General features: G+C 37.7%; 1 protein-coding gene across 2 annotated transcripts; it reads right to left on the bottom strand.

Annotated features, from left to right (window-relative positions):
- Positions 1-2,129: 2,129 nt before the first annotated feature.
- On the bottom strand, positions 2,130-11,658 carry LOC143464786 (uncharacterized). Of its 2 annotated transcripts, XM_076962773.1 has the most exons (30): positions 11,522-11,658; positions 10,633-10,694; positions 10,327-10,436; positions 10,012-10,212; positions 9,794-9,899; positions 9,096-9,250; positions 8,875-9,016; positions 8,752-8,772; positions 8,457-8,635; positions 8,261-8,374; positions 7,991-8,165; positions 7,633-7,737; positions 7,403-7,516; positions 7,138-7,273; positions 6,890-7,008; positions 6,647-6,769; positions 6,404-6,524; positions 6,180-6,268; positions 5,689-5,867; positions 5,493-5,606; positions 5,223-5,397; positions 4,859-4,963; positions 4,629-4,742; positions 4,358-4,493; positions 4,110-4,228; positions 3,866-3,988; positions 3,623-3,743; positions 3,398-3,486; positions 3,192-3,265; positions 2,130-3,058 (listed from the first exon to the last, which is right to left on the bottom strand). In XM_076962773.1, exons 2-29 carry the CDS (start codon positions 10,691-10,693, stop codon positions 3,228-3,230), a joined length of 3,384 nt encoding a protein of 1,127 aa, XP_076818888.1. In that variant the 5' UTR covers position 10,694; positions 11,522-11,658; the 3' UTR covers positions 2,130-3,058; positions 3,192-3,227. The 2 variants fall into 2 exon arrangements, with proteins under 2 accessions (XP_076818888.1, XP_076818889.1); XM_076962774.1 differs by lacking the exons at positions 10,012-10,212; positions 10,327-10,436; positions 10,633-10,694; positions 11,522-11,658 and having other exon boundaries at positions 8,703-8,772; positions 9,794-9,898.
- Positions 11,659-13,300: the final 1,642 nt, after the last annotated feature.

The raw sequence follows: 13,300 nt of genomic DNA on the forward strand, positions 1-13,300 counted from the left end.
ATTATATCCAACATCTATATTGGCGAATAATGTCTGTAACTGTTAATAACACTTACAATAACATCGTAAATAACTATTGAGTTAAGGATTTAGAGAGCAAGGCACATGTTCCACTTTTCATGTGTCCTTTGTTCATTTCAAATTTTGTCACAACTTATGGAAAGTAAAAAAATTTGTTAACACTAAAGTTTGAAATAACAACAGCAATGGAAAATAATGAACTAAACCAGACGTGGGCAAACTGCGACTCGCGAGCCACATGCGGCTCTTCGGCATGTTTTTTGTGGCTCTTCTAGTCGAATCGTAAAATTTCAATAAAATTGCAAAGACTACCAAGAGTACTGTTTATGTACGTTTCTCTCTTTTTCTTTTCCTTATTTAGGCCAGCAGTGATGACAAGTTACTAATTATCCAAATTTAATGATATTTTTCGTTTGAGGAATGCAGATATGGAACAATTAAACGACATAGATTATTTATGACGTCATAAGTTCTTATGACTTGGCTCGTCAGTAAAAATTTAACAACCAAAGCGGCTCTCGGGTTCAAATAGTTTTCCCACCCCTGAACTAGACATTATACATATAATTATGGGGAGAATTATGGCAAGACTTCGAGCCAAAACATGCTTTGTGAAAATACATATATACACAACTTATAACTTACAAACTTGTGCAACTATATGTGATTAACTAAAATAAAAGGCTGTTGATAAAGATAATAGTGTACCGTTAGCAGATATAGCAACCTAAGAATAATGCAGTTATCCCTAAACCTTAATTCTTGATAATTTAACTTGGTACCAAGTGATACTAGTGTAATAACAGTATAACGCCTTTACGCAAAGCAATAAAATTGCCTGCTCCTGTTCAGTAGTCATGCTGAAAATTTTCAAATTCGAATCTAATTTTTTCAATCTAGCATATGAAAATGCATTTAAGTATTTCTTTATCGAAAATAAGCTTTATAACCATCGCTTGCTCCAGCGGTGAGAAATCATTACTGACTTTTCTTTGGCACATTGAAAAGTTTGTCAAGTGCACAAGGGATTAAAATTAATTGCGCTTATAATGGCCGTTGTTGTTATGTCTTTTAACGGGATATTTCTGACCCAAAAACGGCAATTAATCTGATCTGCATCATACCATACACGTATCATAGCACTAAAAAGTGTGGACGACCACAAAAATGTTCAACGAGCACGTCAAACTTTTAATTTTCACAATGATTTATATTAAACAAACAAGGAAAAGCAGATTGCTTGAATGCCAATTTGTAATAAATAAACAAAGAATTGAAGTTCCAGCACATGCCGTCCAGCCAAAATTTGTATGTCTGCATGCATGATTTCTTGTGAAAAACTGCAACATTTTTCAGTCAGGTAGACTGACAGCATATTAAGACAAACTTACCTTTTATTTATTTCTGGAAGAATTGCACATATATCCAACTTGCTAAATCGAGTCTTCATGCTTAAAAGTCCAGTTTGATGGTTTTACATAAAAGTACTGACTTAAGAAATAATTTATATCTACGTTCATATAAACAAATTCGGCAGACTCAGACTTATCCTGATACACGTAACACCGCTTAAGTATCTGTATCTTCCATCTGGATCACCGATATTGGTGCGACTGCTTAGCCTACAAGCTCTTGGCCTTTGGAGTATACTAGAATGCGCTTATAATGACCACGGATAATACGACCCACTTTATACGAATATTTTGTTACAGTCCGGAATTATGCCAACAATAATACTCTCCGATTTCATTATGACCAGTTTTCGGATAACAATAGCACTTTCTCAAATTACTCTCTCAATTTTTCGTGTCAGTTATGCCACATGCATTCTAAATTCACCTATTGACATCGATTTTCATGTTGGATGTTGCTATATAATGCTAAAAAATAAATGATAAATTCGATGTTTTCTTTCATTTTGTGCATAACTGTATCGATCCTGGTGAGACTGAACGGTACTGGTGCTTACTGGTTTTACAGTAACTACCATACTATGAATACTTAATATATTCCAATCTGATTCTTAAGAACGATTATGAGGTTGTGAATTCTGTCCAGAAGTTCCTAAACTTCAATTGAATAGTTTATATAATTTTAAACACTGAGAATCTGATTAATATCGGTTTTAATATTCTTCATTATTACTTCAAACAAACACAAATATTTATAACAAGATTATTATTATATAAAAAGGATTTTAAGAACTAATCAGCAATCAAAGCGCATCACTCTACATTTCACATTGACTTAAGAGAATTGTTCACAGAATTATTACGATCTGTATCTTCTCATTCATTGAACTTAAAAACTCTAAACTGTATACTGAAGAAAATAGTATTAAACAAATACTAATACTAATAAAAACATACCATGCAACGATACATTTATACGCTGAAGAAGATAATAAAGAAACAGAATTTCAACTTGAGGCGCAATGCGTTTATCAATGACAGGAAATGATTTGGACTTTTAGACTCGAAGTTTTACGGTCAGGTGATAATTTCAATTTAGAAATTTTCAATAAAAGGAAACAAATGTCAATCAACATTGTCTATTTTTATGTCAACAATGTTGTTAATACGAGGTTAATCAAGCAGTAAAACATTTTTACCAATTAAGTTGTCAATCACATAGGGGTTATTTCGAATTCGGCAAGCTCATAATGCAATGTAAATAACATGTTAACAAAATAGGTTATCATAGCGCAAAAAGTTCCAAAGTGCAATGTAGATAGCATGTTAACGGAACTTATTGTCAATCAACTATTCTTCGATAAGTTTGCAATTATACCATGAACTGAGATTGAACTTATGGCAAGTATGACGTTATGTAATAGCGCGGTAAATATTAGAAATATAATTACAACGACACAACTTGGAAGACAATGGAAACAGTGTCTTCCAGTACTGCAACAGTTAATCATGACCAAAATGATCTGGTCCCAAGGTGGTCATAAAGCAATTGTATTCCTTAATTTGGTATTAATATTAGACCTGAGCAGAGACGAGTACCAGCCTATCAAGCGAGTACGTGATGCCTACAAGATTTTAATTTAAAGTGCAGTAAAATTGTTTGAAAATTGTTAAAACATTTCATCTATACCCTTAAAAACTTATACAACAAGCTGTAGGGTATTTCACAAACATGATAGCCATGAACATCATACCCACCTGAACTTTTACTCAAAATAACGGAAATAAATGAAATTATTCCAAACAGCCACCATCTTTACTTGCAATGAAACCTGCAAAAGGTTATTTTTTATCAAAAAAGGCTTTTATAGCACTTTTATTTGTGTTATCACAGTAATTCCAGGCACAATGTTGCAAATACAATAAAATATAAAGTATAACATGTAAGGTGCTTTTCTTTTTACCTGATCGGCAAGAGCAGGTAACAACGCCTTCTTCAACTTCCGTACATATGTGAGCGCATCCGCCATTGTTGACGAAACACGGATCCGTTCTACGCAAGAGGAATCAATGTTAAAATTAATTTAGATTGAAACTAGCAGTCAATGTCTTTTTTTTGCAGAGTTGTGATAAGAGACGTGAGAGTGTTCTATCTGTATGAGAGGATAGTCTTTAACAGGCTATATTACCGGCAACTGAATCCATCGGCGTTCAGAATCATTCCTTCCGGACAGCTGCATTCCCATCCGGGAGAAAGATTGTCGCAGTCGTGTGAACAGCTACCATTGTCCATTAAGCATTCGTCAATGTCTAACAAGAAGAGTTTCAAAAAATTACCACAACACAAAAAAAGCAGAGAAGCGCGAGACTCAAAAAATGGGCAACGCTAAGAACAGCAAAGTAACAAAAAACGTTGATAATTTTTATTTTACCCTGACAAGTGAAACCATCTTCTGTGAGAAATGATCCTACGTTGCAATGGCATTCGAATCCACCAAGGGTATTGACACAAATCTCGGCACATCCAGCATTGCCTTCGCGGCATTCGTTGGGGTCTAAAATCAACTTTATAATGTAACACAGGACGCTTCCTTGCAACAGATAAGGTGAACGCATATTTCGAAACTATGCTTAATCGAAATACGGCTACTAATTTATATTTGTTATAATTTTTACCGCAAGTCAAGCCATCATCAACCAAGGAAAGATCGCCCGGGCAGACGCAAACGTAGCTTCCTACTGTGTTGGAGCAGTTATGTGAACATCCACCCTGATCCGGATCAGCGCATTCGTCACTAAAATAATATAAGAAATTCATTATCCCGTGCAACGCACAGCAATCACGGACGATTCATCCAACGCGAAGTAAATATTAGCCAAACATAAAATTGAGAAAGACGCGAGAAAGTTACTGAAAAGCTCACCGTTCACAGATGACATCATCTATAAGCTCGTAGTCGTCAGGCACTTCTGGGCATTTACACTCGAATGATCCAGGAAGATTGACGCAAATAGCCGGGTCGACACAATCGCCGTCCAACTGTTCGCATTCGTTGGTGTCTACGGCAGTAAAACTTTTTAAGCTCTCCGTATATAAGCTCTCCGTATATAAGCTCTCCACAACGGTTTTTTAAGATTCAACTGAAAATGTGTTTTGAACAGCGTAAATAAAAAGGTTTAACAATTTCAAGTTACCTTCACAAATGTCAAGATCGTCTGGGCTGCCGTCCCATTCAGCAGTAGCACTTTGGAAGTTATAGTTGCAATTGATTTTGGTGGGAGCAGCACCAAGTTGACTGTATTGGAATCCTGAAAATTGTACTGTATATTATAAAACGTTTAAGAGTCTTCTTATATGAACAATTTAGGAAACAACCTTGGAAAGTAGAAAAGCACGGCGAAGAGTGTTAATTAAATCGGGTTACCTTCTTGACAAAGCACTGATGCGACGCCTCCAGGGGAAACGTCACCATTGTTTTGTAAACCACTGAAGACAACAAAATCTTTGTTGAAAGATGGGCAACCAGGAACTAAATAAAACATGTATAGGGGTTATAAATTACATAAGGTTTTGGTTATTAATTCCTTAGTGCAAATAAACTTAAACCCATATCTTATTTCAAAGAAAATTCGGCTAATAGGCTATCTCAACTCTCAAGTCTATCAACCAAAACTTATAGTTGAATTTTCTATGCAAATATATCCTTATGCGGATATTGAAGAAAATCTGAGAAAATTTATGTAGGCCAATTGTATTTAATTATATCGTATCTGCAATACGCAACTTACGGCTAAAGTCGTATGGGCATAGTTCAGCGTTGCAGAAAGATCCGATACAGCAGCATTCGCAGTTGGAATTGGTCGAATTGGTCGAATTGGTCGAATTGGTCGAATTGGTCGAATTGATCGAATTGATCGAATTGATGTTGCACTGAGATGGGCCCTCACCGTGATCACGTGGGTTCTATTACAACGAAGAATGATCATTTTGCCAGGGAAAGTACAATAGAAGCTTTCCAATTCAAGCCACACATATTCATAAGGGCATAAAAAGTATACTTGGATGAGATTGTTGATACATGCCAATGTCTGCTGGCACCCTTTCGTGATCCTGGTTACGTTGTTCCTTGTGCTCGTTGTGGTAAAGCAAGAATCTTGAGATACTGCACAGGCCTATATCAAGAGCAAAATAGATATTAAAACTACCCGAACCTGCAGGTTTCAACAAGCTTTTTTTCAAAAATGAACAACTCACTTTAAATTTGCTGCATTCCTCGTTTGACAGAACGTTGTCACAATGGTAGCACACAATGCCGCAGGACCTTCCGTCATCTAGTAATTGATATTCCTCAGGACACTCGCATCGGTAGGAACCTTCCGTGTTCACACAAATTTGTTCACAACCACCGTTGTTGTTTGCACATTCGTCGATGTCTGCCGAAAAATATCATCGAAAGTTGTTAGACTAAGTGAATTTTTTTCACGGTTACGGATCGTTACCAATCAATCCCGAAGAATTTCTAGTGACATATATTAAACCAAGCTTTCAGTGGAAAAATACGATTCTCGCACTCGTCAATATCTGTTAAACATGGTATAATAATACAAAAATTGTGCAAAAGCCCTGCCCATCTGTCGAATGTCGATAGCTGGTTTTTGTACAAATTCATCGCCATCGACAAACTCTTATATTTATTATTAAATAAGATGTCATAATTATGACATGTAGGGTGCTTTTCTCTTTACCTGATCGGCTAGAGCAGGTAACAACGCCTTCTTCAATTTCCGCACATATGTGAGCACATCCGCCATTGTTGACGAAGCACGGATCCGGTCTATGCAAGAGGAATCAATGTTAAAATTAATTTAGATTGAAACTAGCAGTCAATGTCTTTTGTTGTAGAGTTGTAGTAAGAGACGTTAGAGTGTTCTATCTGTATGAGAGGATAGTTTTGAACAGGCTATATTACCGGCAACTGAATCCATCGGCGTTCAGAATCATTCCTTCCGGACAGCTGCATTCCCATCCGGGAGAAAGGTTTTCGCAGTTGTGTGAACAACTACCATTGTCCATTAAGCATTCGTCAATGTCTAACAAGAAGAGTTTCAAAAAATTACCACAACACAAAAAAAGCAGAGAAGCGCGAGACTCAAAAAATGGGCAACGCTAAGAACAGCAAAGTAACAAAAAACGTTGATAATTTTTATTTTACCCTGACAAGTGAAACCATCTTCTGTGAGAATTGATCCTACGTTGCAGTCGCATTCGAATCCACCAAGAGTATTGACACAAATCTCGGCACATCCAGCATTGCCTTCGCGGCATTCGTTGGGGTCTAAAATCAACTTAAAATGTAACACACGACGCTTCCTTGCAACAGATAAGGTGAACGCATATTTCAAAACTATGCTTAATGGAACTACTGCTACTAAGCTATATTTGTTATAATTTTTACCGCAAGTCAAGCCATCATCAACCAAGGAAAGATCGCTCGGGCAGACGCAAACGTAGCTTCCTACTGTGTTGGAGCAGTCATGTGAACATCCACCCTGATCCGGATCAGCGCATTCGTCACTAAAATAATATAAGAAATTCATTATCCCGCGCAACGCACAGCAATGACGGACGATTCATCTAACGCGAAGTAGATATTAGCCAAAGATAAAATTGAGAAAGACGCGAGAAAGTTACTGAAAAGCTCACCGTTCACAGATGACATCATCTATAAGCTCGTAGTCGTCAGGCACTTCTGGGCATTTACACTCGAATGATCCAGGAAGATTGACGCAAATAGCCGGGTCGACGCAGTCACTGTCCAACTGCTCGCATTCGTTGATGTCTGCGGCAGTAAAACTTTTTAAGCTCTCCGTATATCAAACAAACATTTTTACCACAACGGTTTTATAAGATTCAGCTGAAAATGTGTTTTGAACAGCGTAAATAAAAAGGTTTAAAAATTTCAAGTTACCTTCACAAATGTCAAGATCGTCTGGGCTGCCGTCCCATTCAGCAGTAGCACTTTGGAAGTTATAGTTGCAATTGATTTTGGTGGGAGCAGCACCAAGTTGACTGTATTGGAATCCTGAAAATTGTACAGTACATTATAAAACGTTTAAGAGTCTTCTTATATGAACAATTTAGGAAACAACCTTGGAAAGTAGAAAAGCACGGCGAAGAGTGTTAATTAAATCGGGTTACCTTCTTGACAAAGCACTGATGCGACGCCTCCAGGGGAAACGTCACCATTGTTTTGTAAACCACTGAAGACAACAAAGTCTTTGTTGAAAGATGGGCAACCAGGAACTAAATAAAAGCATGTATTGGAGTTTTAAATTACATAAGGTTTTGGTTATTAATTCCTTAGTGCAGATAAACTTAAACCCATATCTTATTTCAAAGAAAATTCGGCTAATAGGCTATCTCAAGTCCATCAACCAAAACTTATAGTTGAATTTTCTTTGCAAATATATCCTTACGCGGATATTGAAGAGGATCTGAGAATATTTTTGTAGGCTACTTGTATTTAATTATATCGTGTCTGCAATACGCAACTTACGGCTAAAGTCGTATGGGCATAGTTCAGCGTTGCAGAAAGATCCGATACAGCAGCATTCGCATTTGGAATTGATCGAATTGGTTGAATTGATCGAATTGGTCGAATTGGTCGAATTGATCGAATTGATCGAATTGATGTTGCACTGAGATGGGCCCTCACCGTGATCACGTGGGTTCTATTACAACGAAGAATGATCATTTTGCTAGGGAAAGTACAATAGAAGCTTTCCAATTCAAGCCACACATATTCATAAGGGCATAAAAAGTATACTTGGATGAGATTGTTGATACAGGCCGATGTCTGCTGGCACCCTTTCGTGATCCTGGTTACGTTGTTCCTTGTGCTCGTTGTGGTAAAGCAAGAATCTTGAGATACTGCACAGGCCTATATCAAGAGCAAAATAGATATTAAAACTACCCGAACCTGCAGGTTTCAACAAGCTTTTTTTCAAAAATGAGCAACTCACTTTAAATTCGCTGCATTCCTCGTTTGACAGAACGTTGTCACAATGGTAGCACACAATGCCGCAGGACCTTCCGTCATCTAGTAATTGATATTCCTCAGGACACTCGCATCGGTAGGAACCTTCCGTGTTCACACAAGTTTGTTCACAACCACCGTTGTTGTTTGCACATTCGTCGATTTCTGCCGAAAAACATCATCGAAATTTGTTAGACTAAGTGAATTTTTCTTCACGGTTACGTATCGTTACCAATCAAGTGTGAGTCATTGTGAGTTGTTCCAAATGTCAATGCATCCACCTTTGTCAACATCGTCGTCACCTGTGACAGTAAAAGCAGAATGTGAATTGTGCCAATCATGGCATTTCAACGAATCAAGACAGTTACTGTACGTCAACCAATTGCAATAAAACGTTGACATACTAAGGCACGAGCCATCGGGCTGCAGTGAGTAACCAGACTCGAAGCATTCGCAGTAGAACGACTCGTATGTGTCGACGCAAGTCTCATCACAATCACCGTTGTTGACCAAACATTCGTTGTCATTGCCGACCGTTTCACACGCCTGCAAGACATGTTAGAAAACAATAAAATCAAGAAACGGAAAATGTGAAGTAAAATGCTGTTGACAAAAGTGTACGAACCCGATTAATGATGTCGAAAACGTAGTCATCAAGTTTGGAATAATCAGAGATAAGAATGACATTTTTCGAGGCTGGAGCAGTGGCAATATCTACCAGTTCGCTTTCAAGACCTTCGTAATCACCAACACCGATGGCAATCACCCTGGTGGATCTGGCTGCACATATCAAAGACAAAAACCGAGTTAAATAAGCAAGAAAAACATGCGAGTCTCGGGTACTACAATAGGTCTTAAAGGAGCCATCAAACACCTAACACTAAGATCTCTATGAATTTGTTGGACATCCTACGTAGGGCTATAAAAAAACTATGTAGAGTAGACCAATCAAAATGCAGTATGGCTGGAGTTGTTTTCAAGCCTGGGAATTACCCTAGCAGTTGGCGCGCTTCAATGTCTCAGGTCGCGTGCAGAATTAGGCAAAAAAATGGCATGAAAGTAGCCAAAACTGTTTTTTTTTTAGACCAAAAATTCTAGTATTTCTTGCACCTCTGTAAAAAAGTTTGAATCATGGTTTTTTAATGGTATTTTATGGAATGGTAGTTCAAAGAATACTAGATTGACACGCAAGATTTCAGAGAGCCCAATGGAGGATTTTTCGAGTAATCAGTCTCTTAGTAAATTTACGGTATAATAAAACAAACAAAGATTTTATGGCATTATTTGGTTTTTGACGGCTCCTTTAAGAGATAGTATACGTACCACGAAGGCGTCTGGCATACTTGTCGATCTCTTCCCGGTCTTCGCTGTCACCCTTCGTAATAACAATAACGACGTGAGGTTTGTCTGGTCTCCAACCGTTGTACTCCTGTTTAAAAATTAAACATAATGTTTAGAAACAACGTACTCTAAACCACTTTGCGAAATTAACTTTGTTTCGTATCAATGTTACTCTGTAAGATGACAAAAGTCTATTTCACCTGTTGGTGGTGGTTAGCAAATTCATTCAAAGCATGAGCAGTGCGCGTGCCCTGGCCGTAGTAAGGAATATCAGCAATCGTCTGCAGGAGAGTGTCTTTGTCAAACACGTTCTGGTAGAAAAACCAGGAATCACTCCAGGTTGTGTATCTGGAGATTGAGACTCGAGTGAGGTCGCTGGCGATGTCAAAGTTGTGTACGACCTGTCAGTAGACAAATACTTTGAAAAAATAAAGGCAAATAGAAAAGTCATTCAAAATATAAAAAATACAGAATAAAAAAAATAGATGAGAATTCCTGCTTAAACTTTGTGTTACCTCAACAGTAAAGTCTAGAACAAGCCCAAAGTTCCAATGGCCAATCGAATTTGATGAGTCCAATATAAAGCCAAGATCAATTGCTCCTTCACAGATTTCCGGGGCCGGGGCTACGAGAGTTAAAACAAAGGTTACCATTATTAGACATGCTATTTAGTTTCGGAAATATTTCGATTTGCCTTAATAGCACAAAAAATGTGTAAAATGTTAAATTCAGCCAATTTTGTTAACAATGGTTCTCATACAAATGAAAGTGCAAATAAGCTAGGCGGCACATACAAAATGTATGTTTGCTGTAATATTTACCTTCTGGTCGTGCATGAATAGCTGTCACCAGTAACGCAACAATTAAGGCTTTTAACGCCATCCTGTAAATAGAAAACGTTTTGCCGTTTTAATTAAATGCAACGCTACGTTCACAAAACTTTTTCCTACTTTCACCACCACTAGAGACGTAGTTGCACAAACACTCTTTTGCCGAAAATTTTGCAACAAGTCCCACCAGTATGAAAACACAGGACGCAGCAAGCGGTGCGCAGTCTGATTTTAAATAAGCCCGCTTTGCCCATAATTGGTGGCAAAGATTATCTAAATACCATAATACTATATGACCTAAAGTCCGCGCTCGTGTAGTAGGTGCGCCGAGTAAAAAATAAATAATTCGTGATCAATTTCATCAACGACTTATACAAAGAACGGGCCAAACATGGATGCGTACATCGCTCCAACCGCATCCATCGGATTTTAGCATTACGATTGCGTAAATTTGACCTTAGTCTAACGTTATGGTTGTTATTACTGTTTAGCTAACACGAAATACTTTACAATATCATTGTTCGGCGATCGAGGAAAACGAAAAATTGTTTTGAAAATTGAAACTCTTACCCGATCAAGGCGAATTCTCAAAACAAAAAAGCAAAAAATCATAAATCTAAAGAGCTTTTCTGAAACAGACACAAATAAGACATTTAATAAGTTAAGCAACGAAGGACGCAATTAGCGGCATTCAAAGTGATACCTACATTATGTAGAATATACACAGTTAATGCGTTTTCGAATAAATATAAAGTACGTCATCTTTATTGAAAACAAAGAAATAGTTCAAAATATAACCTTAAATATATAAAATAATTACTAAATTTAACCTTCAATTAACACCTTAACAATATTTCACTAAACAAAATGTTTCTCGTACCTGACGTATTTCAGTCCGTGACGTGGAAATGAGAACCTACGTGTAAGAACCGCGGTTAGTATTTCAGTTGAAGATCGAGGTTTTCCCTTTTCTTAAGCAAACCTGAGGTTCTAATTCTACAAATACATTTTCACATAATTTGCCAACTTGAAGAATAATTAACCAAAATATTTCACTTTAAGTCTTTGTACACTCAATGCCTTGACTGTTAGGGCCATTTAAAATACTTGGCAAAGTTTTCTTTGCTCGGTTCCTGTGTGTCTTAAAAAATACTGTTTATACCTAAGTTGCCAACAAGGTATAACCACGCATTTTACGATTTTGTGTCATTAATTGACTGAGCAGGTAATTTTTTTAGTTAACTAATATTATTTTTATAATTCGATATATTTACTTTAGGTAACCGGCCAAAATTTTTATGATGAAAGTTTTGAAAGAAAATCGAAAAGTCAATTTTGTTTTACGGCTGTCCTTCCGCAATAAAGGAAACTTCCGATGCTTTTCAATTTGTGCTTGCATTTAATAAGCTTTATCGTTGAGCCCGCGGGCACGTCACAGGATGACACAGAACTTCTCATGGACTTGCTCGCTATTTTATCTCTGCCATAAATCGAGTTTAGCGAGTTGTCAAGTTGCTTGTTTTACCCGGTTTTAGGTCGATTCAACCAACGGACGATTCAACCCACGGACGACTCAACCCAGGACGATTCAACCCACGGACCATTGAATTGAGCACTAGTCCCAAAATAATGAAGCCATTCGATATCCAGTAATGCTCTACAACTGCATTGCCTTTGTGCAAGGCTTTATGCTCCTGTTCAGAAGACCTGTTGCACCATAGTGGGAAGTGTGATACTTGCATATGATGTGTAACCGAGATTTTCCTTAGCCAGGAATCTTCCCGCTCTAACGGCTAGTCTCTTAGGCGGTTTTGCCTTGTTAACTTTTAATAGCTTTTTCTCTCATAAAACATCCATCTTACTCTAAAACCAAAACGTAACTGCCGACAATCGTCGTCCAGCCGAGCACAGTACTACACCAAACAAATTCCACGCGATGAAGGAATCAACGTGGAACGTAAAATACGATACTAATTAGGCCTTTGGGGTAACTACGTGAGACGTCACAAGAAATTTGATAAAAACATGTGTACAAGAACAAGTAAAAGAACATAAACAAGTAAAACACGGCAGACCGTGAACATGCATAAAAACAACACAATGCGAAGAAAAGACGGTGTATAATGTGGTGTCTATACAAAACAGGTGCATAAAAATAATCCCGTGACAGATGTACAAGATCTATCATTGTGCACGTTTAAATTTTTATGATTCCTGAACCAAATACGGTACGATTGCAATGGTACCATAACCGTTAACCACGACGTACAGGATGGCCTAACTCTAGAGTCTAGAGTCTAGACTGTCCAATATTAAGTTTACAATTGGCTACAAAGTAACTTGGTGATAACCTAAGCCATAAGTACGTGAAAGGTTCGTGGGTTAAATCGTCCGTGGGTTGAATTGTCCTGAGTTGAATCGTCCGCGGGTTAAATCGTCCGCGTGTTGAATCATCCGCGTGTTGAATCATCCATGGGTTGAATCGTCCATGGGTTGAATCGTCCGTGGATTGAATCGTCCTAGGTTGTATGTTCGTGGGTTAAATCGTCCGTGGATTGAATTCTCCTGAGTTGAATCGTCCGCGGGTTGAATCATCCGTGGGTTGAATCGTCCGCAGGTTGAATCGTCTGGGGTTGAATCGCACGTGGGTTGAATAGTC

This window comes from Clavelina lepadiformis, chromosome 7 (genome assembly GCF_947623445.1).
Source record: "Clavelina lepadiformis chromosome 7, kaClaLepa1.1, whole genome shotgun sequence".
Lineage (NCBI taxonomy): Eukaryota > Metazoa > Chordata > Ascidiacea > Aplousobranchia > Clavelinidae > Clavelina > Clavelina lepadiformis.

Excerpts from the sequence above, each read along its gene's own strand:
- LOC143464786 (XM_076962773.1), bottom strand. The coding sequence starts at position 10,693 with ATGGCGTTAAAAGCCTTAATTGTTGCGTTACTGGTGACAGCTATTCAT. Across the intron at positions 4,743-4,858 it reads ATCAGTGCTTTGTCAAGAAG|GATTCCAATACAGTCAACTT; the intron begins GTAACCCGATTT and ends TACAATTTTCAG. Across the intron at positions 4,229-4,357 it reads GATGATGTCATCTGTGAACG|TGACGAATGCGCTGATCCGG; the intron begins GTGAGCTTTTCA and ends ATATTATTTTAG.